General features: G+C 43.3%; 3 protein-coding genes and 1 long non-coding RNA gene across 5 annotated transcripts; 2 read left to right on the forward strand and 2 right to left on the reverse strand.

Annotated features, from left to right (window-relative positions):
* Positions 1-3,711: 3,711 nt before the first annotated feature.
* Positions 3,712-6,476, reverse strand: LOC115666128 (elongation factor 1-delta). The gene is made up of 8 exons (XM_030587910.2): positions 6,326-6,476; positions 5,754-5,874; positions 5,544-5,660; positions 5,310-5,403; positions 5,005-5,125; positions 4,554-4,667; positions 4,123-4,284; positions 3,712-3,982 (listed from the first exon to the last, which is right to left on the reverse strand). Coding segments are annotated over exons 2-8 (696 nt in total). The 5' UTR covers positions 5,840-5,874; positions 6,326-6,476; the 3' UTR covers positions 3,712-3,980.
* A 5,990-nt stretch (positions 6,477-12,466) lies between these two features.
* On the forward strand, positions 12,467-15,784 carry LOC115672089 (uncharacterized). Of its 2 annotated transcripts, none has more exons than XM_056310208.1 (8): positions 12,467-12,629; positions 12,876-13,143; positions 13,813-13,884; positions 14,236-14,297; positions 14,528-14,684; positions 14,845-14,928; positions 15,022-15,111; positions 15,358-15,784. In XM_056310208.1, the coding sequence occupies exons 2-8, from the start codon at positions 12,880-12,882 to the stop codon at positions 15,478-15,480; spliced, it is 852 nt and encodes a 283-aa protein (XP_056166183.1). In that variant the 5' UTR covers positions 12,467-12,629; positions 12,876-12,879; the 3' UTR covers positions 15,481-15,784. The 2 variants fall into 2 exon arrangements, with proteins under 2 accessions (XP_056166183.1, XP_056166184.1); XM_056310209.1 differs by having other exon boundaries at positions 12,469-12,629; positions 15,361-15,784.
* Positions 15,785-19,481: 3,697 nt separating this feature from the next.
* LOC115671999 (uncharacterized) lies at positions 19,482-21,076 on the forward strand. Its single transcript, XR_008816220.1, has 2 exons — positions 19,482-20,496; positions 20,640-21,076. It is a non-coding gene; the product is annotated as an uncharacterized LOC115671999 (long non-coding RNA).
* A 1,538-nt stretch (positions 21,077-22,614) lies between these two features.
* On the reverse strand, positions 22,615-25,732 carry LOC115671998 (TATA box-binding protein-associated factor RNA polymerase I subunit B). Its single transcript, XM_030593727.2, has 4 exons — positions 24,947-25,732; positions 23,665-24,504; positions 23,391-23,524; positions 22,615-23,251 (listed from the first exon to the last, which is right to left on the reverse strand). Exons 1-4 carry the CDS (start codon positions 25,710-25,712, stop codon positions 22,640-22,642), a joined length of 2,352 nt encoding a protein of 783 aa, XP_030449587.1. The 5' UTR covers positions 25,713-25,732; the 3' UTR covers positions 22,615-22,639.
* Between the last annotated feature and the right edge of the window lie 497 nt (positions 25,733-26,229).

The following is a 26,229-nucleotide window of genomic DNA, read 5'->3' on the forward strand; positions in this document are numbered from 1 at the left end:
TTTCTGATCACATATGCCAAAGTCATTTATTACCAACTTTCTCCACTCAATTTCAAAAGAGGAAATATTAAACTTGACGAGAAGAGAGAGTTTATGCGGGCATTGGAATGCTGCGAGCACTGACGAATCTCCAGTCCAGGCGAAACTGAAACTCGGGCTCCATTCACTCACTCACTCGCCCTGTTTCCAGGATCGTTGGGATGGGATCTTGAGACCGAGAAGAACCAAGGAAAAGGCAAAAGTTCATGACTTCCTGTTTCTCAAGGAGCTGTGCAGCACTGAAATCATTGATGTGTGAGTTGTTTCACGGGTGATAAACGAGCTCGTTCATTCGAGACACTCGGGGTATGTATGTATGTATGTATGTATGGTCATGAGCAGTAGCAGGACCTTGGCAACTCGGCTTAGACTCTCATCCCATCTGCTCTTTTGGTCAACGTTACTTCCCTTTGTTTTCTATGGGTCCATAGAGTTGATCAGGGTTCCGTGAACGACTTCGTCGTCGTTGTTCTTCTTTTTGTAAAGCACGTCGTGCTTGACCCCCTTCTTTCATCTTTTCCATGGTTTCGAGCTTGCATTGTTTTCGAAGGTGGGTGCTCTGCACGGTCAGTCTTGTGACCGGAGAATCGCGAATGTCGCGAACTTGATTCCACATCCTCTGTGCATACTGGTTGATAGTTTATTTGACAAAGATACATTGTCTCACATAAAAAAGCTATGAGTGTCTGGACCAATTTATAAGTGTGGAAGTCTTCTAATCACGAGCTAAGTGGGCTGGACTCTACGATTCTCGTGTGCGAGTGCGTGAAATTACCCAATTTTTGGTGTACTTAGCACTTGGAATTCCCGTGGGCCAGAATTGGCACTAATCGATGGCAATTGTTTTTCTCTATTATAAATTTGACGTTTCAGGTTCAATATCTTCCATTTTCAATTTTCGTTTCTTCCCTATAAAAACAGCATTTATTCTCCAATTGTTTCCTTTTGATAGTTCTTAGAGAAATACTAGATATGGTATTCTCATTTAGAGACTTTATTGTATTCCAAATGATTTTTGCCAATAATCATTAGCAACTTTGTGGAGCAAACAATTTCTTAAAGACAGTATATTAACGCCTTGTTTCCAATTATTTTCCAATCACGTACATGTATCCATATATATACTAGCCTATTATCGGATTAAGGGGGGGAGTGGCAGCACAGCAGTGGTCGCCATGGCAATAGCACAAAAGTTCAATAGATTTAGTATTTTTTTTGGTAATTTTCCCGATAAAAACAAAAGACTTGAACATCGATGAGGATGACCTCGCCGGTGATTAGGCAATAGCACCGTCGCACCGCATCACACATCACACAGATAGATGCAAAGACATCACAGATATGTAGGGGCTGAGACACCACGGATGTGATAGAAAGACATCAGACAATTCCTCTCCATGAGTAGGCAAACCTTGTCAAAAGGATTTCTAAAAGAGTGACATCGAGTACCAAAATATAAAAGACTAAGGGCCGTTTGGTAACATGCCAAACAGTGAAAATTTCTGTTCTTTTATTCCCAAAAATGGTTTGGGAATAGAAATGCGTTTGGTAAACTTTTTATTCCCGGGCACATTTTTGCAAAAATTTGTGCCCAGAAACAGTTTTGGAAGAGAAACAATAAGTAAAAAAAAGTTGCTTCTTGTTTCTTGGCACAATTTTGAGAATCGGTTTTTTTTCTTCTTTTTCTTTTCTTCTTTGTGTTGCTCTTTCCTGGGTTGTGGCCGGTCGCCGGCGACCAGCCACAGCCCAGGGCCGGCGGAGGCGAGGGTCCCCCTTGCCGGCGAGGGCGAGGGCGAGGGCTGGACCCTCGCCGCCTGGGCGAGGCGGCTCGCCGTCGGTCATGGCGAGTTTGGCCTCGCCCGATCCGGGCGAGGCCGAACTCGCCATGACCGACGGCAGCCGCTCGCCCGCGGCGAGGGTCCGCCTCGCTCGCCCTCGCGGCAAGGGGGACCCTCGCTCCGCCGGCGGCGGCGAGGGCCGTGACGCCCTCGCCGGCCTCGGGCCGTGGCCGATCGCCGCAATCGGCCATGGCCAAAGAAGAAAATGGGTAGAAAGAAAAAAAAAATTAAACAATTCAAAATATTATTAAAATATTATTAATAAAAGAAATTTTGTGTAGTTACCAAACGCATTTCTATTCTTTTCTACTCTAGGAATAGAAATTTTGGACAGTTTATCAAACGCCTTCAAATGCTCAGAAATTGTTTCTGGGCACAGAATAAAAAAAAATCATTTCTGTTCAGAAATAGTTCCCGGGCACAGAATGGTATTCATGCGCACCCTAAGTTGCCAAGTATTACAAAACCCAAAATGAGTTTCACGAGAATAAGAAAAGTTTTATGACTTTGTCTTCGTCTTTACTTAGTATATTAAATCAATGCAATTACAATCGAGAAATTTTAGAAGTCATATTAGGATTAGGATCCACGAAGAACACATGGTCTCATACAAACTTTCTACCAAAATGAATTCTTATTTACCACATCATCCACGTAACAAGAAACCGGACCAATCAATGATGAAATTCGACTATGAAGAAAGTCAGTCAAATTATATTTTTTTTCTCTTAGGCTGAAAAACAATGGTTGAATTCCTTGTGGTATAACTAGCAAAAAAGACTTGTACATGTACACAATGTGCTAAAGATTGAAGAAGAATAGTCAGTCTTGGTACGTGGAAAATGTCAATAGAAGTGTTCAAAAAAAGCTAGTTATCGTACCTGGTACTGGTAGAAATTGTCTCATATGATCAAATATATACATGTTCTTAAAGTAGAAAAGAGATTGAGAAAACAAGAAACAGTAGAGTGAAAAGAAAGAAAAGCTAACTCCAACTGCTAACTAACTCCCCTTCTCTTCTACTCCACCTTATTGAGTGCATCTTGTCCGTTTGGCTTCAGGCATCATATGAGGACGATCGATCCTTGTTCATCACACGAGAATTAATGTCTTGTTTCATCAGGTTCATTGTCCCCGAACTCCATCACACGAGGACTATGGACCTGATGAACAAGACATTGACTCTCAGGATCGTTCTTGAAGTGGGGCTTGTTCTTTATCTCAGTGGCACGAATCTTGAATATTTGGTCGTTCACACTCGCGATCTCTCACTCTCTATGCGAATTGAGGGTATGGGAATGGATATGTGAAGGTAAAGAGTGAAGGGGGGAACAAGAAATTTATAAGGAAAAGCTGGATTGATTTTTTCAATTGGCGCCAAATCAACTCCGGCAACGAATGACGGAAAATCAAGCATATCAAATGGTGAATCCGGATGCCATCAGTCCAAATAAAACTGGACGACACTACTTTCTTGCAGACTCCGTCTCTACTTGGAGTAGTTTCAATCAGTATAGACGGTTGTTTCATTTGTTCTTCTTCTCCTCACAACAAAAAAGTTCAGACACAGAATCCAGAGAAACAACTGCAGTCACCGCACTGATATAGAAGTAAAACCAGCCATCTTTCTGAGAATCAAAATTTGAGATGGGAAGTTACTATAAGAATAAATGATTGTCTTGATGCATGAAGGTATTTTGATGTATATGCAAGTCTCCATCAACTTGAAGCATATGATATCAATCTACCTCAAGGAGCACAATCCTGCAGCAGATCCCGGGTTCAATATGTACAGGTAAGTTCCGGAAAGGAAAAAGGAAGCAAACCCATCATGTAGCCTCAGAGATTCGATCAAAATTTTATTTCCACAGCAAATACTGTATTGATCCTCATCGCACGCAACGTCGAAAGAATAAAAGATCGAGACGAAAATTGTAACATTCCGACATTAACCAAATAAAAATACGGATTTCAAATCCATGAAGATAGAGATACGTCTCTTGCATCTAGTTCCGCACATAACTCAGGGAGATAGGACACCAAATATCAAGCTTCAAAGTCAATGAGAAGCCACTCCGGCACAACCTCGATACATCACGTGAGTTCTGCAACAAATGAAACAAAAGAACATTTAGTCAGATGCGCCAAAGCAGAAATATACTACAGAAGATGTAAGCGCCTCTCAGCTCCAAAATGATGTATAACGGATGAGAATAGCAAATAATCGGCCAGAGAATGTTCTTACATATTTTGTTGAAAGCAACAATGTCGCAGCTCTGGACATATTCGTTCACCGGTTCAACCGTAAGATGGTCCTCAATGAGAGTATCGACCGAAACCAAATCATCCACAATGGTCATCATAATTTGCAATTTCTTTATTCCATAGCCCACAGGTACGAGCTTGGCTGTGTGACATTAAATATTTATATCAGAGAGACTTCTCATCTAGCAGGTTCTTCAAGGTAGCAGAACCAAACATTCAATAATAAGAGGAAAACATATTTTTTTCACATCCCTAAAATACCTGTGCATTTGAAAGTAACAAGGACATACCAAAATTGTAAATGATGTTTCATAACCATGCAAGAAAAACTCGTGCTATAATGGGCAAAAGGAAAGCTAAGACCTAGTGCAATTAATTAAAGCCGAGACAAACAAAGGGAACAGAACGTACATGCTCCCCAAAGCAACCCTTCCATTTGGACGCTTCTTACTGCTTCCTCAAGCAATTTCATGTCAGTCTCATCATCCCATGGCTTCACATCCAACAGCACAGACGACTTGCCAGCTGAAAATAAGTATTGAACATTAAGATCTCTCTTTATTGTCATTGACTCAATTTTCTAAAGCATAGTAGATTAAGTGAACAGTCCTTAGTGCTTCCGTCAAAAATAGACGATGAATAAGCTTTGGACAGCCTCCATCCAGACAATCGGAAGTATTTCCCGCATAACATGATTTTCTACCGTAACTTAACATCAAAAACAGGTTTTTTCCTGATATTCTACAATGCCATAGCAACTTGACCAATCTAGATGTCAAAGGAAATAAATTATGAGAGAGGGAACTACGAACAAACACTGAGCTTTGAATCATTATCTCCCATGTGTATATAAAAAACTCACATTCTTTCTTCTTTCCAGATGCCTTGACGGCAGCTGCACGTTCCTCAGCAGCCTTCTTCTCCTCTTCAGTCTCTTCACCAAACAAATCTACATCATCATCATCATCCTCTGCAGCTGCAGCCTGCGATAAGCAAAGTTTATATTATGGTAATGTTCTGTGTTTGAGTTTCACAATCACGGTTTAAAGAACATAACCCCATCGAACTTCTGTTTTAAAAGTAAATCTTTCAACAGAAGCACAAAAACAGTAATAAAAAATCTATCAAACCACCCCCCTAAAAAAAAAACAAAAAAGAGAAGCTTGCCTTTGTGTCGGCAACAGGGGGAGTTGCCAGTGCCTCCTCAGTGATTGGAGCAAAACCCTCAACAATAACACCACACCCTTCCGCATCAACACCACTGACATGGGTAAAGTGTTAACTTTAGAAAGGAAGGAAAAAAAAAAAGCCAACTCGTTACTAACAAGTAGATGCTCAATCGTATGCCTTGAGTGCTGAAGCCAAGATGAATAAAACACTTAGGTTGTCACAAGAACTTACGAAATCCTCAACAGAGCCTCAATGTGGTTATACCACCTAGATACATTGACAAATTCAGACGACGGGGGCTTTGGAAGCGCTGCATGCACGGTGATGTCGTCCTTTGAAGCTTGGTACCTAACATAGCAAAGACAGAGGATAAACATCTGCACTCGAACTCATCCATCGTTTTCTTATGCGAAAATAAGACAGGGAAGATCGGACACCAACCCAGTTATGTAGCTACGCGTGAGGAGGTATTCATCGAGCTTCTTCAGCCCCGATGCCGAGCCAAGGTCATAGAACGCAACCGCCATTGCTTTTCCAGGGAAGTAGTGATTCTTTATACAATCTGCAGAGGCAACAAGAGAAGATCATAAGCCGCTAGCCCTGAACGTGAACAAGCTACTTCTTTAAATTCACCACTCCAATGCCCAAATCGTATAAACAAGTGGGACCGAATCATCAACACAGATTTCTCTCTCCCAATAACAATTGCCATGCCACACAAATCGACTCTGCCGACCCAATCCCTTCGAGAACAATAGCACCATCAATCAAGCAGAAGAAAGATGCCCTTTTTCAAATCCAATCCATGCAGACAAAGCCGGCAATCAGATATCGTCTCTCCTGAATGCGCATCAGTCGGCCATCAATCGATTCATATACTCGATAAAGCAACGACCTTTACCGCCGAACAAGACTCGCATCACTGACTTCTGGATATACAGAGCAAGATCGAGAAATCCCAGAAAGAGGAGAAACATCAAGAAAGCAACCTGCGCTTGCAGCGAGATGATTACCTGGGAAAAACAGAGGAGGCTGCTGGGACTTGGTGCGCGGGGTGAGGAAGAAGTGAAGTTCTGTATTAGGGTTTTATATCTAGAGGAACGAGGTAAGGGCAGTATGGTAATTTTCCCTATCCTCACCGAAATTGTTATGGTAATCTTGGTTGGAGATTTGAGCTCCTAATCTGGTCGGATTAGCTGTTTTAGGTTTCCTCTATCTGCAAGAGCACCGGATAATAATGATTTTTTTTATTAGATTTACCATAAATAACTCACACATTCACCGTTAAATATCGGGAAAATTCTAATTGCGAAACTAATTCCAAGCACACGTGTCGCTCGTCTAAAAGTGGATGTGTGGACTCTCTTATTACAACGATGGTCGTAATCATTTTATTTATTAGGATTTTGAAAATTCACCGTTAAGTGTCGGGAAAATTCTAATTGTGAAACTAATTCCAAACACACGTGTCGCTCGTCTAAAAGTGGACGTGTGGACCCTCTTATTACAACGGTGGTCGTAATCATTTTATTTATTAGGATTTTGAAAATTCGCCAATATGGTCCCGAACCTTTTAACGAATTCCCACGTCAGCGGTTTCCAGCAAAAATTGATCAGAATGACTACATTGGCAATCGTTGAAATGTTTAAGACTATATAACAAATCGTCAAAAGGTTTAGGACTAAATCGACACAATTAAAAGGTTTTAAAATTGTATTGGTAAGTTGTCATAAGGTTTGGGACTGAATTAGCAAAAATGTAAAGGCTAAGGATTAAATTAGCCGCCATACAATAGGTTCGAGACATTTTAGACAATTTTCCACATTTCCATGTTCTTTACAACTCTGTTTCTCTCTTCTTGTCCCCAGCTCGGTTGTTTTCCCTTCCTATCTCGAGCTCTTCGCGGATTCTCTCTAAAAATTCTTGGTTAGATGATCCCCCGCCTTCAATTGCCGTGGTCAAAAACGTCCGAATTGATCCTTGCCGTGTCAGAAAACATCCGAATTGATCCTCTTCTACCGTGGTCAAAAACTCCCATCTTGAGATTCAACCGAAGATAGACCTCAAACTCCGCCATTTTATCCTCAAACTTTGGATTATGACCAACCCCCAGGACCCATCAAAATTTCGGTCAAACTTCCTGAATCCTTGGAATTGTAATCTATTTTGTCCCAATTTGGCAATCTTGGAGTCCGGTCCACTTCCAACAATGTTGTTAGATATAATCGGGATATTTTCTATATATTTTGTGATCGTGTGTATATCTGGAAAATTCTACGTATCCTTGATTGCGCTTACTTTAATTGATCGTACTTTATTTGATTGCGCATATATATTTTCTTATCTAATTTGAAACTCCCACAATCTTGGAGCTGTGTCCGATCCCACAATGTCGGAGCTGCAACCGAAATTATATTCGGATGACTTGCAATCTTTGGCCGATGTAAAGGGAAAGGAAAGAATAGCAGACATTTCCATAGAGGCCAGGCCTATGAATTCTAGCTGTCTCGTGTCAGGCCGTCTATCGGATTAATCTAGATGAAATTCGTAGCAGGACCTACGTTTCATTTGGTGCGAACATGCTATTCCTAGATTTAAATGTACAATATCTAAATGTAGTAAGAAATGCGTACGCGGGACTAAGGATTCAAATTCTATCAATATCTATGAGTTCGATCCTAGTTTTCCTATGAAATGAATGTAAAAATTTTCGAGGGAAAATTTAGATGGCAACGGGATATTTATGGCATATGTTATGTGGTGATTTTTTTATTCGCTAAAAGCTTGAATAAGAAGAGCAAAACTATATTGGAAGTCCTGATGTAGAACTTATATAAGGATTAGAAAACGATAACTTCAGATCTTGTTATTCCATTTAGTCGTTGATCTCTCTTTTAACGAAATTGTGTGGAATCGGAATGGATTATATTAAGAAAAAGCTATTTTCGTGGCTCATTTAACTTCGGGCACGGATTTTTTATCTTTTAATATTTTGTACTTTTTTATTATTATTAATTTTTTTTTTTCCTTTCTTATTCCTTTTGCCAATGATCGGCCACTGGTCATAGACGAGGGTCGTTGTCACTTGCCACGGGCAAGGGTGAGCCTCGACCGGGCGAAGGCGACGCCCGGCGAGGTCGACCTCGCCAAATATGGCTTAAGCAAGGCCAAGCCCCGACAAGGGCTCCCCTCCTCAAGGCTGGCCCTCACCTGGGCAAGCCTCGCCTGTGGCTAGCGACGGCAACCTTCACCTGGGCGACGCCAGCTAACCCGGCCATGGTCGGTAGCCAGTCACGGCAAAAGGAAGAAGAAAGGAAGAAGAAAGGAAAAAAATAAAAAAAAATTATTGAAAATTGCTCATGTCAGCGTCAGTAATATCACGTAGGTCAGCCGGCATCCACGTCAGCAATATCCTATCAAAATGAGCCGGAATGATAGAATTGGCACTAGATCAAAATGTTTATGACTGGATTGACAAAATTAGAAAGTTTATGACTAAATCGACATCATTGCAATAAGTTTATGATTTTTTCTTACTCTTTTCTTTGGCTTCAGGCACGGGTTTTTTTCCTCTTTTTAAGTGATAAAAGTGACCTTGAACCTTAAGTTAAGAGATTGCTTCAACTCTTCTGTCCTCCTCCTCTCACTACAGTGCTTTCCTTCACGATTCCTAGCACCATCTTCATCATATTCCCACTTGACGTCGTGTGCCTCATTGTCATTGATGGCGAGAAATGGTATCAACCCCATTAAAACTTCGAACCAAATTAGCCATGGATTAACAAATAAAGCGAAAGAAAAAACAAGTTAAAGCAACTGACCATTACATAAGGAAAATTGCAGTTGGTTATTCTCATAAATTAGTCTGGTGATCCCAACAAGAAAGTCACAAGACTCTTTAAAGTTACAATAAAGTACCCGGGAAATCGCATTCCCAAGCAGTTTTATTCCGAATTAAAATCCTAGAAGATACATTGTCAAGAAACAAATCAGGCATATGAACAGTGAAGAAGTACAAAGCCTCTGATGAGATCGTCGAGTTGGCTAGAGTTTTCAATACGAAGGAGGAGGAAAGAGCAGAGAAGCGAAGTTGCCATGTCGTCCGACCATCTGCAACTGTAGGGGCTCGACAGACCTGGTACATCAGCGATGGAAGTGGTTGACTTGACGGTCGCCATTGGACTCTCGTTGAACGTGGGGGAGTAGGAAACTACACAAGATGCAGGGAGCTGGCAAGAGGGTCGTTGCAAAATATTGTTTTTTTTTTAAAGGGAATTAGACCCCTTTATTGGTATTGAATCCCCTGCTATACCTACTATTAGCGACGCGGTAAAAGGAAACGACTGCTTGCACACACAGACATGGATGCAACCCCGCATCAAAAGATCAGGAAGGAGGAGGAAAGAACGGAGCATTGAAGTAACGGCGGGGGCCTGGCAAAACCTCGTACATCACCGCCGGGGGCACAATACGGGGGAGCATGACAGATTTAGGCTGCGAATGATAACCATTCTATTTCAGAAATCAATTTCTGGCCATAAATTGATTTTTCTATTTCTGTTTCTGGACGAGTTTCTGAGCAAAAAAGCACGTATGATAATTATACAAAATTTTATGTTCTTGAAATAAAAATAAGTTCGACAAAGGCACAAAATTTCTCCCTCTCGAGTGGCCGATAAGTGGACGGTAGATAGATGGTTGCGGCGGACAGTGGTGGCGAACAGCGGGTGGCGGACAGTGAGGGGAGGCGATGGAGCACGGCGACGCGGCCAGTGCGGAGGACAACGGGCAACAGGAGGAGGGCGGCTAGCGGCGGGAGACGGTGGCCGGTGGATGGCGGTGGGAGGAGGGCGCGAGACGGCAAATGGTGGGAGGCGACGGGAGGAAGGAGGCCGGCGACGAGAGACGATGGCCGGTGGCGGGAGGAGGGCGATCGGTGGTGGGAGACGGTGGCCGGCGGCGGGAGGTGGACGGTGGCAAAAGACAATGGCCAGCGGCGGGGGCGGCAAGAGATGGTGGCTAGTGGCAGGCAGTGGCGGGAGGAGGGCGGCCGGCGGCGGAAGGAGGGCGGCCGATGGTGGGAGACGGCGAATGGCAGAAGGCGGCGATGGGCGGCAGGTGGGCGACCGACTAGTAGCGAGGGCGAGCGATGAGAAGAATTTTAACTTCTCATTTCTGTTCCAGAAATAGAAAAATACAAAATTGTAAACTTCTGATTTCTGTTCCAACCTATTTTTGGAACAAAAATTTGATTTAGAAATAGAAAATGAAGTTGCGTTACCAAACGAATTTTTGTTCAAAAACCTATTTCTGGAATAGAAATAGAGAAACAGAATGGTTATTATTCGCAGCTTCACTGGGAGTGCGCAGGAGATCGCCAAAAGGGAGGCTAAGGGTGCGCATGAATACCATTCTGTGCCCGGGAGCTATTTCTGAACAGAAATGATTTTTTTTTGATTCTGTGCCCGGAAACAATTTCTGAGTATTTGAAGGCGTTTGATAAAGCTGTCCAAAATTTCTATTCCTATAATAGAAAAGAAGAGAATGCGTTTAGTAACTACACAAAATTTCTGTTCCCAAATAATATTTTAATAATATTTTGAATTGTTTAAATTTTTTTTTTACCCATTTTCTTCTTTGGCCATGGCCGGTCGCCGGCGACCGGCCACAGCCCAGGGCCGGCGAGGGCGTCACGGCCCTCGCCGCCTGGGCGAGGCGGCCTCTCCCGAGACGGCGAGGCTCGGCCTCGCCGTCGCGACCCACTGGCGAGGTCGGCCGCCGTGGGTCGCGACGGCGAGGCTCGGCCTCGCCGGATCCGGGCGAGGCCGACCTCGCCGTCGCGACCACGGCGAGGCTCGGCCTCGCTCGATCTGGGCGAGGCCGCCTCGCCCGGGCGGTGAGGTCCGGCCCTCGCCCTCGCCGGCGAGGGCCGTGACGCCTCGCCGGCCACAGGGCGTGGTCGGTCGCTGGCCGCCGGCGACCGGCGGCCGGCTCAGCCAGGGAAGAACAACACAAAAATAAGAAACGAAAAAAAAAAAAAAAGCGATTCTCAAAATTGTCTTAGAAACAAGAAGCAACTTTTTACTTCTTGTTTCTCTTCCAAAACTGTTTCTCGGCACAAATTTTTGTAAAAATGTGCCCAGGAACAAACAGTTTACCAAACGCATTTCTGTTCCCAAACTATTTCTGGGAACAAAAGAACAGAAATTTTCACTATTTGGCACGTTACCAAACGGGCCCTAAGTCCACTCGCCAAGAGAGAAATTAAGTCCGAGCAGGCGAGCCTAAGTCCGAGCCTGTTAACATATCTAATTCAACCTACCTTCACTCAAAAGCACAAATTAGTGAGTTATGGGCCAACTGAGATATATTAATTGCTCTACACCATATTAATTTTTCGATGCGGGATTTTCTTAACACAACCCACACGTACATCATAACACTTATAGAGGACAATGGAGAGGCTTGATGATAAGAAGAGCATCGTTACTCGTTACCCCAGTCGCGATCGGTGTGGCAAAGGCCGGGTGAGGGCCTCCTTGGTGAGGGGAGTGAAACGCTTTTTTAAAGCGCACAATTTGAAGATAGCCGTAGTAGCACGATACGACGACGACGGAAGGATTCGATCGTGGAAATCCGAAAAGTTCGAGATAAAAAGGTCGGACGATTTTGGATTTTGGATTTTGGATTTCTCTGTTTTTCCTTTTTCACTTTTTCGGCGACGAGAACGAGTTTGTTGGGAGGAAGACCGAAAAAGAAAAAGGAAAAAGTAAAAAAAAAGCGGAAAAAATAGAAGAAAGAACAGAAGTGTCGATAGCGACCCCAACGCGGGGGAGCGCGGCCAGAAACGACCCCCAGGAGAGAGCGAAGCGGTCAAAGGAACACAAAAAAAAAGAAAAAAACACGCCAGAGGCGCGCACGCCGTGACGCGAGGTGACGGCGAGCGCGAAAGGACGGAAACACCCCTTCCCCCCTTCCCCCCCCCCCCCCGCGTCGAAATTCAATTGGAGCCGTTGGAGTTGGACGGAGCTGGACGGACGTCACCGAACGCGTAACGCTTTTCTGTAAATTTTTTGACGGAGGGGACTCCCCTCCGTCTCCTTCCCAAAAAAGCTCCGTCTCTCTCTCTCTCTCATCCTCTAAATTTCCGCAGCAATTCAACCTCTCTCTCTCTCTCTAAGAAGAAGAAAAGCGCGTCCCATTCACCACCACCTGCTCCTCGGGGGCAAGAAAAAATCTACTTTTTCTTCTGCGGCCGGAGCGAAGCAAACCACCGCCACCGTCCATCCATCCGTCCGCCCACCGATCTCCGCGCGGTAAGGGGGCTTCCGATCCTCTCTCTCTCTCCCTCCTTTTTCCGTTTTCGTACCGTACGGAATCCCGGAGGCTAGATCGATCGCCTGCTCTTCCCCCCGGCGATCTCCTGGTTTTCGATCCGCCTCCCTTTTTGGCCTCGGTTAGAGTTTTCCTTTAATTAGGTTTTCAGTTTTTTTTGCCACTCTTCTTCTTCTTCTTCCTTTCGGTGTAGTTTGATTTTATTTTTTTTTGGGGCGGGGGGGGAGGAAGATGAGCGATCACGTGGTGCTGTCCGTGGACCGGCTGGTGCGGCTGGCGCCGGCGAGGGACGAGGCCGAGGCTTCGGCTGCCTCCTCCTCCTCGCCGCCGCCGCCGCCGACGAGCGGCGGGGGCGGCGGCGAGGCGGCGGCGGAGGTGGAGGGGAATGAGGAGGAGGAGGAGCCTCTGATTCAGATGGCCGAGTGTCGCATTTGCCAGGACGAGGACGGCGTGAGCAACCTGGAGTCCCCCTGCGCCTGCAGCGGCAGCCTCAAGGTACGGTTGCTCGTGGTGGTTTACGATTGCTCGTTGTTGTTGTTGTTCCGGAGGTCTCTTTGTTTGGGAGGCGTGTATGTTGTTGGTTTTCCGTCATTCCGCGGGAGGCGTGCATCGTGCTGCTTTTCTCTTTGCTCTCTCTACGGTTCACTTGCGAGTTTGTGGAGTTTTTCTCCGCCGTTTCCTATCGCTTTTTAAAAACTGAAACGAAAAGGATTGCAGCATTTTTTGGCCCTCAAAGGGAATGGGGTTGTCTCAATTTTCCGCCTTGATTTGAGCAGGGAAAGTTGGAGGTGATCAGCTGATGTGGAAAGCTTGGGCTGTGTTGGGCTGTGTTTGGTTTGCACAAGTTTTTCATCTTCTTTTTCTCTGTACTCATTCTCATTTTTGAGAATGAAAAATAGCTTCCTATTGCAATCCTGCATAGTTCTCAAATTCTGTCAGTTAATTTTTAAAAGCAAAAGTTATGAGCTGAAAACCACCTTGCGATGTTCTCATTCTATTCATGTCGATGGGAATAGGGAGGTTTGGAATGTCGAAAGAAAAACATCTTTTGCAAATTGTGCTGGATCTCAAACATTATTTTTATTATTAAAGGATGTGATTTCACTTATGTAAAGTCATTTGTGTCGTGTAATATTTTTTAGTAACAGTGTATGTGCTTTCCAGTATGCTCATAGGAAGTGTGTCCAGCACTGGTGCAATGAGAAAGGCGACATAACATGTGAGATTTGTCATCAGGTACGCATCTGGTCCACACTGCTTTTTGTCTTGCTATGAATTTTGCGAAATTTATGCTATTATCTGCACAGCTAATGTCCCACCAAAGGACGTCATACATCAGTTTGTGGTGCATTCAACTGGAAGGTTTTATTTCTACAAATTGGGCAGTGTAAGCTGTCATCTTGTTATTCAGGAAGATCGGATAGAACAGATTCACCTGCCGTCCCATGATTTTCTGTGTTCAAAGAACTTGTTAATAATATTTATTATCCCAACCTAGAGATAAGATAAAAACTGCTCAAGTTTTGCTTTTGTCTGTCAATGTCATCATAGATGGAACATAATCCCTTTTTTATATCTGTTAAACAGCAATTTCAGCCTAATTATACTGCCCCACCTCGTCCACCTGAAGACACCACAATCGATATTGGGTAAGCTAGAGTTATTTTGTATTTTTCTTCGCAAACGCAATTGGAGCTAGATTCCTATTCTTTAAACTTGTGAAAAAGCAACAAACAAAATGTTTATCTTCAAAACTTAAAAAATGAAATTATTTAGCGCAACGAAGGATTTTTTTAAGCTAATGCAGACCATTCTCTTAGAAATTTACTTCTTTCACTTCTGCCAGTCCTCTTTTTATTTGACTATCTGTTCTTTTCAGTCAAAGCTGGACAATATCTGGAACTCCACTGGACCTGCGAGATCCTCGTCTCCTAGCACTTGCAGAGGCAGAGCGTCACTTTTTGGAAGCTGATTATGATGAGTATGCTGCCTCAAATGCCAGTGGAGCTGCATTCTGTCGCTCAGCTGCTTTAATTGTAAGAACTTAAATTTTTGAACCATGTAGTCTATATTTTTGCCTCTTCAGTTTTTTGTCCTGTACAACTGTATTACTGATATTTTGGGAAGAACATAAGCCTTATTATTGTGCTTACTCAAAAATCTGTCATAATTTTGTGACTCTGTGGTTCTTGGCAGTTAATGGCCCTTCTGCTTCTGCGGCATGCATTGACCATTCCTGATGATGATGGTGGAGATGACGATGCATCTACTTATTTCTCCGTAAGCTAATCTTAAACACTCTTATACCTTCTTGAATATCTTGTGGTTATAGCCACAATTTGATTTCTGGTTCAACCAATTCATCCTTTTCAGCTCTTCTTGCTCCGGGCTGCTGGGTTTCTTTTGCCCTGCTACATAATGGCTTGGGCTATCAGTATCTTGCAGCGCCGCAGGCAGAGACAGGCAAGTCTCTTCTTTATCCTCTTGTTTTGTTGGTATTTTCTCTAGGATTTACCTCTCCTTAACTAATAAATACGTTGTCACCTGGGTGTATAGTTAAACAGAAAAAATGATCCAGTAAATACTTAAAATGATGGTTATTGCGGGGTAGACATGGCAGACTGTAGTAAAACTTGGCAATGTCCAAAGATGCAACTAGTTCGTGTTGAGCTAGTTTTTTATAGTGCATTGTTGTATTCTGTTGTGAAGCAGGAGGCGGCAGCATTGGCAGCAAGGCAAGTTGCTTTTGTACTCCAATCCGGTCAACACGGGGGACTGCAGTTCACAATAGCACCAGTAACCCCTGTAGCTGCTCACGATGAACCCGTATGATCTGTAATGTGAATTGTGGTACTATTCGCTACCAATTTACGTGCAGTGAAGAATGTAAAAGAGCTTATCCGGCCAACCAAATATGTATGCATGTGTTTGTCCCTAATTTCTGGAAGTGATTATATACTGGGAAAGCCCTATTAGATACGATGCCTCTCTTGGTTTTGCCGCCTTGTAATTATAGTTTCTCATTTTGCATTATTTGGCATCAGCCTTTAATGGCTTATGGAAAACTTCTCAGGTTGTGTACCAAAATCTGATTTTCCTATTACGAGCTATTCCTTTCTTTAGGAAGTTATGTTGGCAGATTTGATTGTGGCTCATTTCTATTTTAAGTGGTTTCTTTGAAAGTTTGGGGGCCTATTTCTGGATTGACGAAAGTCTTGGTTCTTGATCCGACTCTAAATCTGATACTGGAAGAAAGAATTGGAGTTTTTGGAGTTACTTTTTCGTTATATTTTCTGCTCTAAACTAGCCCTCTATCTTAAAGAAGGGGCTTCTGAATAATTTTGGTTCGTAGAGAGCCAAGGCTCAGGTTTTTTTTTTGGTCGAAAGCAAAATCTGGTGACGAGACTCGGTCACACGTCCTACTACGTGCGAACGTCAGCTAGACGTGGGCGGGGCGTCTTACGAAGAGCAACTATAAGTACTTCGTCGAATCAATCGGAGAAAGGCTCTGAGGCAGGAATTGTGCACGGCTTCCCTCAGAGAGATTTGAGGGGGAGAAGGGATTTTGCCGTGAAGATCTTCATGTTGTGTCTCCCTTTGCATTTGTAGGTTATCTAGACCAATGTGTTTGAAGTTATAAGACGAAAAAACTTGAACTAAGCCTCGGATGAACAAACTGGAAATGTGATTTATTAAGGAAATAGTACAAAAAAAGTATCAAACCTATTGAATTGATATCGATTCATTTATAAACCTTTTAAGTTGATCAATTTAATCCTCAATCTTTTGGCGATTTGCCAATGTAATCTGTCCGGCCAAAATTGGTCGGAAATTGTTAATATGGACGTCGGCCGTTCTATGTGGCATAGCCGGCGCTGACATTAGTAATTTTTAAGAACTTTTTTCTGATTTTTTTTTTTAAACTTTTTTTGTTTTTTCCTTTTTCTTTTCTTTCCTTCCCTTTTTTTCTCAACTCTTGGGCCGGCGAGGTCGTCAACCGACCATCACTGGTCACTAGCGAGGGCCAGCGACCCTTGCCGGCAAGGGCTGTGACGCCCTCGCTTGGTCTGGGCAAGGGCTCGATGCCCTTGCCAGCCAGAGTTGTAAAAGGAAAGATAAAATAAAAGAAAAGAATAGAAAAAAATGGTTAATACCACAAAAAATCCCAAACTGGTACACTTACAATAAATTTACCTCAAATTAATTTTTTGACCACCAAAAACCCCAAATTGATACACATATGACAAATTTACCAAAAACTAATTTTTTGACCACAAAAAACCCAAAACTGATACTTTGCGACAAATTTACCCATTGTTAAATTGGATTAATACAAAAAAAATCACAAACTAGTACACCTATGACAAACGAATGGTGAAACCCCAAACTAGTACATTCGTCAACTGTCACGTGTTATTTCACTCAGCAATTTGACAGTAAAATTTAACGGAAACTAATAGAGGGTAAATTTGTCACAGGTGTATCAGTTTGGGGTTTTTCATGGTATTAACCCTAGAAAAAAATTAAAAAATTGCAACATTTGTCCACGTCAGCGCTAGTTAGTCATGGCCACGGTTCAGGAACCGCCGGTTTCGGTTCACGGCCATGTATGAACCGGAACCGCAAGGGGGCGGTTCCGGGCCAGTTCCGGTTCCGGTTCCTGTTCCGGCCGGTTCCGGTTCGTAATTTAAAAATTAATAAAATAAATTATAAAATAAAAATTGCAGGCCTGGTCCTCCGTCGGTCATCGCTCGGGCTTCACGGCCTTAGCCACGGTGGCGGAGGTGGGGTTCAAGGCGACGAGGAGATGAAGTGGGAGACGGGGGCGGCGACGAGGGGGAGTAGGAAGGGGCCGGGAGGGGGACGGGGACGGGGACAGGGACGAGGAGCGGGGGGTCCTCCTCCTCCGGGGTCGGGAGGAGGGGAGGAGGAGGGGGTGTCGGCGTCGGTAGCTGCGGCAATGGGCGGCGGCGGCGGGGGTCAGATCTGGGGAGACGGGGGGTGGGCGGATCCGGCGGAGGAGAAAAGGGGAAGAGGTGCAGGGTAGCTAGGGGGAAGGAGGAGGGGGCGTCAGCATCGGCGGTTGCGGCCATGGGCTGGGGCGACGGCGGCGGGGGTCAGATCTGGGAAGACAGGGGGCGGGCGGAGGAGAAGAAGAAGATGCAGAGCGCGTGAGAGAGAGAGATATATATATATATCAATGTACCAGCAGTTTTTTTTTTTTTTTGGAACCGGGCCCGGAACCGCCGGTTCCAAAATTATTGGAACCGGAACCGGGCCCGTAGGCCACGGGCCGGTTCCGGTTCCGAACCGCGGGCCCGGTCAAAGGGCCGGTCCCGGGTTTGACCCGGGCCGGTTCCGGGCCAAAATCGGCCCATGGCCATGTCTAGCGCCAGTCATGTCTTATAGGATGCCCGTTATACATGTCAACAAAATTTTTGGCAAAATTGGTCGGATGGACTACATTGGCAAATCGTCAAAATGTTTATGGCTCAATTGGTCCAATTGAAAAGTTTATGACTAAATTGGTACCAATGCAATAGGTTTAAGACTTTTTCGGTACTTTTCCCGACCTATTAACATGAGCACGTGAATTATCAACATTCTGACCCAAAGAAAAAAAACCATGACTATCAACATGCGAACATGACTTGTCATCCTCACCTTTTAACCCAACGAGCGCACCAAGTTTGAACTCCATCAGCATTCGGACTTCGAAAGAGGGCGTTCAAGGATGGGGATGCGACAACCGACTCAGATCGACTCTCTGTTTATTTTTATAGCTTTGTGACACTTCCCATCGTTTTCCTCTTTCCGCAAATTCGGTCATTGGCATTGCAGGTAAAGACTGTCTTGGGCGGACCAACTCAAATCAATAAGCTCTAGAAAAGGCCCCTTCTTTAGGACCAACCTCGAGAATCTACAAATGCTACAGCATTCCCCCTTTTCGTTTCTCATTTTGGCATTCCTGTAGAGCCGATCAAAATAAATCGAAATACCCAGATAGAACCAGACGGGTACTCTCAAATTCTGACTGTGAGTGGCCTTCAACGGAAGACGAGAGGAGTATTGGACAGTGTAGCTTGTTCCGACTTGACAAGGTTTAGTAAGGACATCTTGTTCCATGGATTAGTTGGGGCGCGATAATTCGCAGGTTGTAGCAGGTTAAGAGTCGCATGAAGTCCATTTCAACTTCTTGGATTACATTTGTCGGCGGCATTTGCTTCTAGTTGAACTAGCGGTAGCACGAGGAGGTGAAGTTTAAGTCTCGTTAGACTTCTATGAGTTGATATTCTAGTACCATTCGAAAAATAAAAAATAAAAAAATTCAAACCACACAAGGGTGCAACGGTGGAACCTAGCTGCAGGATAGTTAGCCGGCCCTCGTCCTACCATCATATGCATTGCGGAAAGATCTAAAAAATTTTCCCCTAATCAAGTTAGCGACGTGCAGTTCATTGGGCATTGCTAGTTTATGGAACTCTTAGGGCTGAATGACTTCAGGCCCCAAACAAAAGAGAATCACAAGATATGAGTCGAACAGAAAAAATTCTTATTCCCCAATTTGGAGAGATCACCACAGCCACTTAAAACACTAACATGTTGAGATTTGTGATGGGATTTTGATACATAAACTATTGAAAAGGAGAAAAGGGAACCTTGTGAAAGAGGTGACATATTGGAGAGAAACAAGTCACTTGGACTCTTTCTGTGTCAATTGGTGAAGAAAAAGCAAAGAGAATCAGAACAAAAGAGACCCATTTAAGAAGTGCTCGTGTTGCTTGGACCAGAACTACTCACCTTTCACCTTCGCCTTGCATGAACTCCTGCAACCCACATTCAGGAAAAGTGGGCTACTTATGCTTTCGAATGTTCCCGATTGCATGTGAGACAGCATATTATATTCAAAGTATTGCCCACAGTACAGAAAGAACATTAAAAGAGACTGTATCCATCATTAAAGTGTAAACAAGAAGAGAACCAGGGGAAACAGGGTTGGAATTTTGGCCTGCTATATATCCAAGCAGTCCAGAAACGAAAGCATAAAGAATTTTTTGCTTCTTTTCACTGCTGTTCAGTCTCCCTACACCATCTCATTTGATTCTCAATAATGTGTCTTACTTGACACTGTAGCACGACCCCACTTCATCAAAGGTAAACATAACACACTACCCTTCCTTGATAATAAGATATTTCAATCACCAGAATACATTCACAGTAACCTATGAAAACTGATCCAAGGTATGACTCTATGTCGGCTAATATCAACCTCAGTGTTAACAACACACATGCTCTTGATCCTAAGAAAAACATCCAAGATGTAAGTCTGTCAGCAAATATCAACCCGAGTGTTCGTTAAGACATCCTTTTTTTAAAAGGGAAAAGGAACCTTTAGATACAGATTTTAAGCAGATTTGAGTTCCCTCTTTATAAAAATCCCCTGCGCACCTACCTATGTGGCAAGGTGAGTGTTGTCCAAGAGGCATTTGGCCCCTGCCAAAAGATCAAATCAGAAAAATGACAGATAGATTAGGATATATTGAAGAAAGATGCTTGGCTTCTCAACGGTAATGTTCCAAGAACTTTATTCATACTTACCGGATTCCCCATATAGCACCGTTAATATGCTTATTTGCTTCGATTGCAGGCAGGCTAAAGATTTTTAAGTGATCTGAATTCCCTCTAGCTGTTAGGGGCCCCTCCGTACTTTATGCTATTAAGTGCAATAACAAATCCACTACTGATAGATCAAAGGCTTATATTTGCGGGAGTTGGAACAGAAAGAAGAGGACGAAGGTCTCCAAATCACCTACACTCCTGATATTACAGTAAACAGAGGGAGTTTTCGTGCTGCTCTTTCTTGTCCTTCCGCAAACCACAGTCATGGGCTTCATCTTAAACAGAGCCCTTATACTGCTCGTATGCATCTTCTTCTTAGCGTCGGACCTCGATAACATCCGCGGTGTAATAAGTGTAGAGCTCGTTTTCAGGAGGGAGCAAGAAGATCAGGGAAAAGCACCCCAGAGTCGACGCAGTTTGAAGACTATTGGCACAGTGGGCATGAACACAAAGATGTCTTCAAGTGTGACAAAGACATTCGATCCTAACACATCGAGCAAAAGACAAGTCCAAAGAGGAGCGGATCCCATCCACAACAGGTCCTAAATCTATTCAAGTGTGGTTCCTTCGACTAAAAGAAAAGGTCGAGCAAGCTAATTAGACAGACTGGAAGGAGGAGTTTCCTCGGAGATGTGAAGGCTAGCATTTAAAGTTATCCCGCCTTCAACGGGAGGCTGTGTGAAGGTTGATTTGTTTCTCTGAGTATTGTGTTTTGTCAGCTATTGTCATAAAGCAACTTGTACAGGCAAAGCTAAGCTATTGTAGGATTTGTATTGAGAGTAAGACCATCACATCTCAGTTCTTGCAAGCAAGCATCATAGACCCGAGAGAGGGTCCAGCTTAGATGACGGCGCAAATTCTTCTTCCTACTTCTTCTCTAAGCATGGGACGGTGCGAGATAGACAAAGGGATTATTGCAAACTCGGTTCCTTTATATGTTTCGAGCCTGGGGAGTAAAAAACTTTCTGCCGAATTAGCAGTTCCTCTCAACAGGAGTCCCTTCAAGAGCCTAGCTGAGCTTTAATTTTAACTTGGGTTGTATGTCATCCGAGAGGAGTACATCTAGGCAATTATACAGCATAAAATTTGAACTTCCTCTTTTCATCTCAGTCAACGATCTGAGTCCCTTCAAAATTAACTGTCCCAGGCTCATGCGACGGGTAAACATATTCTAAAATTTACAACTGTTCAAGTTTACTCCTTCACCTCATAAACTTGGTAATTTGGCTTCGCTCTTCGCTTTTGTTCGATTATAAGAAATAACCACTTTGCTGGCGATTTATTGCGTCACTCAAATAAATACGGAATGAGATCGTCGAAACATGAGCTTGTGAAGGTGAAAATCACAAGACGAGGTCAATGAGAAAAGACCAGGGCGTCTGCTAAAACAGCTCATATCATCAATAAGTAAACCATCTCTCCACCAATCGAAGTCACATGTTACAAGGTAGTATACTTTTCCCCCTTGCATCATGCTTGTTATTTGCAGTTTATCAGCAATGTGCAAAAAAAGAAACAGGAAATGCCGCAGCTAATATTTTTAGCCAGATATAGTATAAAATTGGATTTGCCTACTTTCTTTCGGCCACTTGCTGTGCGTTTGGTAACTTGTTAAATATTGACTGATTTTATTCTTTTGTTCCAGAGAACAAAAAAAGAATAAAAATCCGTTTGGTAGATTTTTTGTTTCCGGGCATAAATTCGCATAAATTTATTCCCTGAATCAGTTTTTAAACAGAATCAAGAAGTAAAAAAAAGTTACTTCTTGATTCTAGGAACAAAAATAAAAAATGAAAAAGAAATTTTTTTTCTTCTTCTTCTTCTTGGTTTTCTTCTTTGTTTTCTTCCTAGCCTGTGGCCGGTCGCTGGCGCTAGAGACTTGGCCATGGGCCAAGGAAGAGGAAGAAGAAGAAAAAAAAAAGGAAAAAAAAAAGAGAAAGAAATATTAAAATATTTAAAATATTATTAATAAAAAAAATTTGTGCAGTTACCAAACACATTTCTGTTCTTTTTCTATTTCAAGAATAGAAATTTTGGGCAATTACCAAACGTCTTCAAATGCTTAGAAATTGTTTTCGGGAATGGAATGAAGAAGAATCATTTCTAAACAGAATTGTTTTCGGAAACAGAATGGTTACCAAATGCACCCTTGTTAATACCACAAGTTCTTGGTCCAGCTTAAACCAGGCCTTTTGCACTTCACACTACATTCATCTTATGGAAGATTGGAAAGGAGCAGAACGCCTGAGAGCTCGTGGTACAAAACCTACGCACAAAATGTCCCATAAACAGTATACTATTCACTTTGTAAACAGAGTAGCCAGGCTGCAATCAACTCTTGAGACATATGAGACAGCAAATTTTATATATCTTATATATTCAGACTAGAAAGGTTAATCACATCGTCCGCATCATCTTCTTGAGTCTCATCACTACAGAACTCGCAAGATAATTTAGGAGGGGTTAAATGCAGGCAGTGTTCTATTCTATTTTCCATCCAGGCTAATCTCCTCTCAAAATTCATAACACCCATGTGCATACATCTAATCTCAACCTGAGCTACTCTAGCACAAGCATGAAGCAATATGTAATAATCAGCATGGGCAACATAAGCTAATGCACCGTGATCCCTCTTCCTAACATAATGAAGATAATCAAGTCTCTTGACCTTTACCCTTGGAGGAATGTAGAAGAACCTATTCTCTTCCATGTCTAATTTCAGCTGTCTAATGGCTCTGTCTTGGTAACTTTCTGAAGATGGGCGATTGCTAGGTTTCATGTTATCATCTGCTAATGAACCCTGCGAAGAAGCATCATCATCTGTGCTGTCCAAAAGGCTTCCATTTGCATCAGGAGTTCCACTATTAAGCCTTTTGTTGCCTATAAATGAATTCTTCGAACATCCATTAACATTATCTCTAGCCCTCTTTTGATTAAAAGCACCATCAAAGTGAAGCCCCAGCCTTTCCGTTTGTTCACCATCCTGACATCAATCACAAATCCCGTTGGATAAGAATAAAGGTAAGAGCATCAAATACCAGGACAGGCTTCTATCAAAGATCTGTAAAAATTAACTTCACAGTCCAAGTAAGAATTGATGATGGAATTATATCATATGTTACCTTGTGCTTCTGATAAAAATCCCATAGCCGATCTATAGCTCTTTCTTCCTCAAAGTCCTCCAAAGATGGTTCTATACCAGCAAAAACAACATCTTTGCAATACTGGAGATAGGTGGGCAAGTCTTTGCAGTACTCTGTCCACACAAAAAGATGTAACACAAAACTACACTGATTATTCATTCATCACATCAAGCCCAAAAAACCTTTCAAAGCATGTTGTGATAGATAAAACATTTTAAACAATTATGTTAAATTATCAAATGCAATTAGGTACCATATGAGTCATGGAAGTCATTGTCTCTAGCATTGAGGTTTCGTAGAAGCTCCTTAGCATCAAAGTCAGACTTATCACCATCTGAGGCTTCTGCTTCCAATCTTGTATCTAAATCATCCCCAGCACCAGAATAAAAACCAGAACCATTTTCAACATCTTCCCTCATTCTGGAACCCCCTGTATTTTCAGATCCAACTTGATCACTTGATGTTGAAGACATATCTTGGTGATCAGTCAAGCTCTTCTCCCATGCTCCGAAACCATGTATATTATAAAGAATTCTTATTGCTACCATGAGTATTGACATAACACAGACACGAGTTGGAAGCCTCAACTCATTTGCTGACAACCATAAATCAGGAGGCATTGACCATTCCTGTAATCGGCATGCATGTGGAAAAATTTTCTCCGCTGGTAGGCATAACTGATTGAGATAGCGGCAACAAATTGCATAGAAGTTCACAGGCGGCACATCCAAACCTATGGACAGAGCAATGGAAGCTGCCATAGCTTCTAACTTCTGTGATGGAACTTCTTGAGAAGGCCTAAACATAAGATTGGAACTCAAAGGACAAGCAGCTGATGGTGGACCAATGCTCTTTTCGATGTCACGGAAAGCAGCAAAATATGGAAGCTTCCCTTCAACTGACCACTTGATTATGTCAGTCGGGAGGATCGGTTCCCTAGCAACATGACAAGCCAGGAAACAAATAGCTAAAGAACAAGATAATGGTATCTTTTTTCTCAAGGTCCTATACCATATCATCACTGCTCGTTTACCATGCATATTGTGTGGTTCTGCTCTGAACTTAGCACGAGGCCTAAAATCTTTTGGTTCTCCTGCGACCAAATACACAGAGATTACAATGCAGAATCAATTTAAGAAAACAGGGTGATTGAAACATGAGAAGCGAAAGGTTGGTTAAGCATGCACACATATCATCTGTAGACAAACAGCAGAAAACAAAACTTATACAAACATCTTCTAACTCAAATGCACACATATCATCTGTAGACACTCTCTCTCTCTCTCTCTCTCTCTCTCTCTCTCTCTCTCTCTCTCTCTCTCTCTCTCTCTCTCTCACACACACACACACACACACAATTAAGAATGCCCTGAATAGCTGCAGATGAAGGTGTTTCCTCCAAACTTTTCATGCTAAAATTACAGAGCCACGAAAGATTACAATGCAATGTTAAAGCTACAAGTCATTGATCACAGCTTGGAAGGCACAAGTTCTTCAGAGCATGGTTAAATTACAGAGACATGGAATCAGCGCACCTTGTGTCTGCATCTCGGACTCGTGAAAGGTCTCATCCGCCCACTCGTCCGAGAAAACCCGAGTGCCCGCGACGAACCTCAGCCAAATCGGCCCGGCAATCCCACAAATCAGCGGCGTTGCGCCGAACTCCCTCACGAGAGCCTCGCACTGGAGCTGCACCATCGTCTGCAGCCCCATCACATACCTGATCCTCACCTCATTGTAGTAATCCTCGTAGCCAATCGCCCTCCGCCTGGCCGAGCCCGGATTCCCAAAGTCCTCGGGCTCCGTCGGCCCGATTCCATCATGATCGACGCCTTCCTCCTTTTTGGGCGTCTTGAGCTGCGGAGTTAGGGTTAGCTGGTCCCACATCTGGGGTTGGGAGTGGTATGGCTCGGGCTTGGCGGCGGGGAGGTGGTGGCGGCGGCGGCGGTGGCTGGCCAGGTAGAGGGCGCCGCGGCCGTCGTGGTCGTCGCCGCCGCCCTTGTCGACGAAGTCCTCGTCGGCGACGCCGGTGTCGACGATGTCATCGGCCTGGGTGCCGCAGTGGACGCAGTAGAAGAAGCCGTCGGAGCCGTCGGCGAAGCCGATGCCGCCGCAACGGGGGCACATGAAGTCGAGCGCCTCGCCTTCTTCATCGTCTTCCATGGGAAGAGGACTCCGGCGCGACCGCCCGGCGACCGAGCGCGGGAAGGAGTCGAGAATTTCTTCCAACCGCGGCGGGGCGAGGGCGGCGGGGGCGAAGGCGGCGGGAACCAACGAGAAAAGAAGGGACGAAGGAGGCATGGCTGACTTTTTTAGGTTTTTATTAAGGTTAATTGCACGAAAAATCCAAACTGATATAAATTCATCTCAAATTAATTTTTTTAATTATCAAAAATTTTAAATTAGTACATTTGTCGAGAAATTTATCCTCCGTTAATTTCTGTTAAATTAAATTAATACTACGAAAAAGTACACCTGTGACAAAGGGAGAGTAAAACTCCAAATTGGTACGCCCATCAACTACCACGGGTGATCTAACTCAACAATTTAATGGTAAAATTTAATGGAAATTAACGTAAGGTAAGTTTGTCGCAAATATACCATTTTGGGATTTTTCATGATATTAACCATTTTGGGTCTTTGCATAATGTGCTTTTATTTTTTAGAGTTAATATAACTATAAAAGGTTAATACCACGAAAAACTTCAAACTGTTGTGACAAATATACCCTGAACTAATTTTTTGATCACCAAAAACTCCAAATTGATACATTTTTGACAAATTTACTCTCCGTTAAATTGAATTAATACAAAAAAAA

This window comes from Syzygium oleosum, unplaced genomic scaffold (genome assembly GCF_021117445.2).
Source record: "Syzygium oleosum isolate NSW1041296 unplaced genomic scaffold, Sole_v2.1 Sole_v2.03, whole genome shotgun sequence".
Lineage (NCBI taxonomy): Eukaryota > Viridiplantae > Streptophyta > Magnoliopsida > Myrtales > Myrtaceae > Syzygium > Syzygium oleosum.

Excerpts from the sequence above, each read along its gene's own strand:
- LOC115666128 (XM_030587910.2), bottom strand. The coding sequence starts at position 5,839 with ATGGCGGTTGCGTTCTATGACCTTGGCTCGGCATCGGGGCTGAAGAAG. Across the intron at positions 5,404-5,543 it reads GAGGCTCTGTTGAGGATTTC|TGGTGTTGATGCGGAAGGGT; the intron begins GTAAGTTCTTGT and ends TACCCATGTCAG. Across the intron at positions 5,126-5,309 it reads CCCCTGTTGCCGACACAAAG|GCTGCAGCTGCAGAGGATGA; the intron begins GCAAGCTTCTCT and ends TGCTTATCGCAG.
- LOC115671998 (XM_030593727.2), bottom strand. The coding sequence starts at position 25,712 with ATGCCTCCTTCGTCCCTTCTTTTCTCGTTGGTTCCCGCCGCCTTCGCC. Across the intron at positions 24,505-24,946 it reads GTCCGAGATGCAGACACAAG|GAGAACCAAAAGATTTTAGG; the intron begins GTGCGCTGATTC and ends ATTTGGTCGCAG. Across the intron at positions 23,252-23,390 it reads ATTTTTATCAGAAGCACAAG|GATGGTGAACAAACGGAAAG; the intron begins GTAACATATGAT and ends GATTGATGTCAG.
- LOC115672089 (XM_056310208.1), top strand. The coding sequence starts at position 12,880 with ATGAGCGATCACGTGGTGCTGTCCGTGGACCGGCTGGTGCGGCTGGCG. Across the intron at positions 13,885-14,235 it reads CATGTGAGATTTGTCATCAG|CAATTTCAGCCTAATTATAC; the intron begins GTACGCATCTGG and ends TCTGTTAAACAG. Across the intron at positions 14,298-14,527 it reads GACACCACAATCGATATTGG|TCAAAGCTGGACAATATCTG; the intron begins GTAAGCTAGAGT and ends TGTTCTTTTCAG.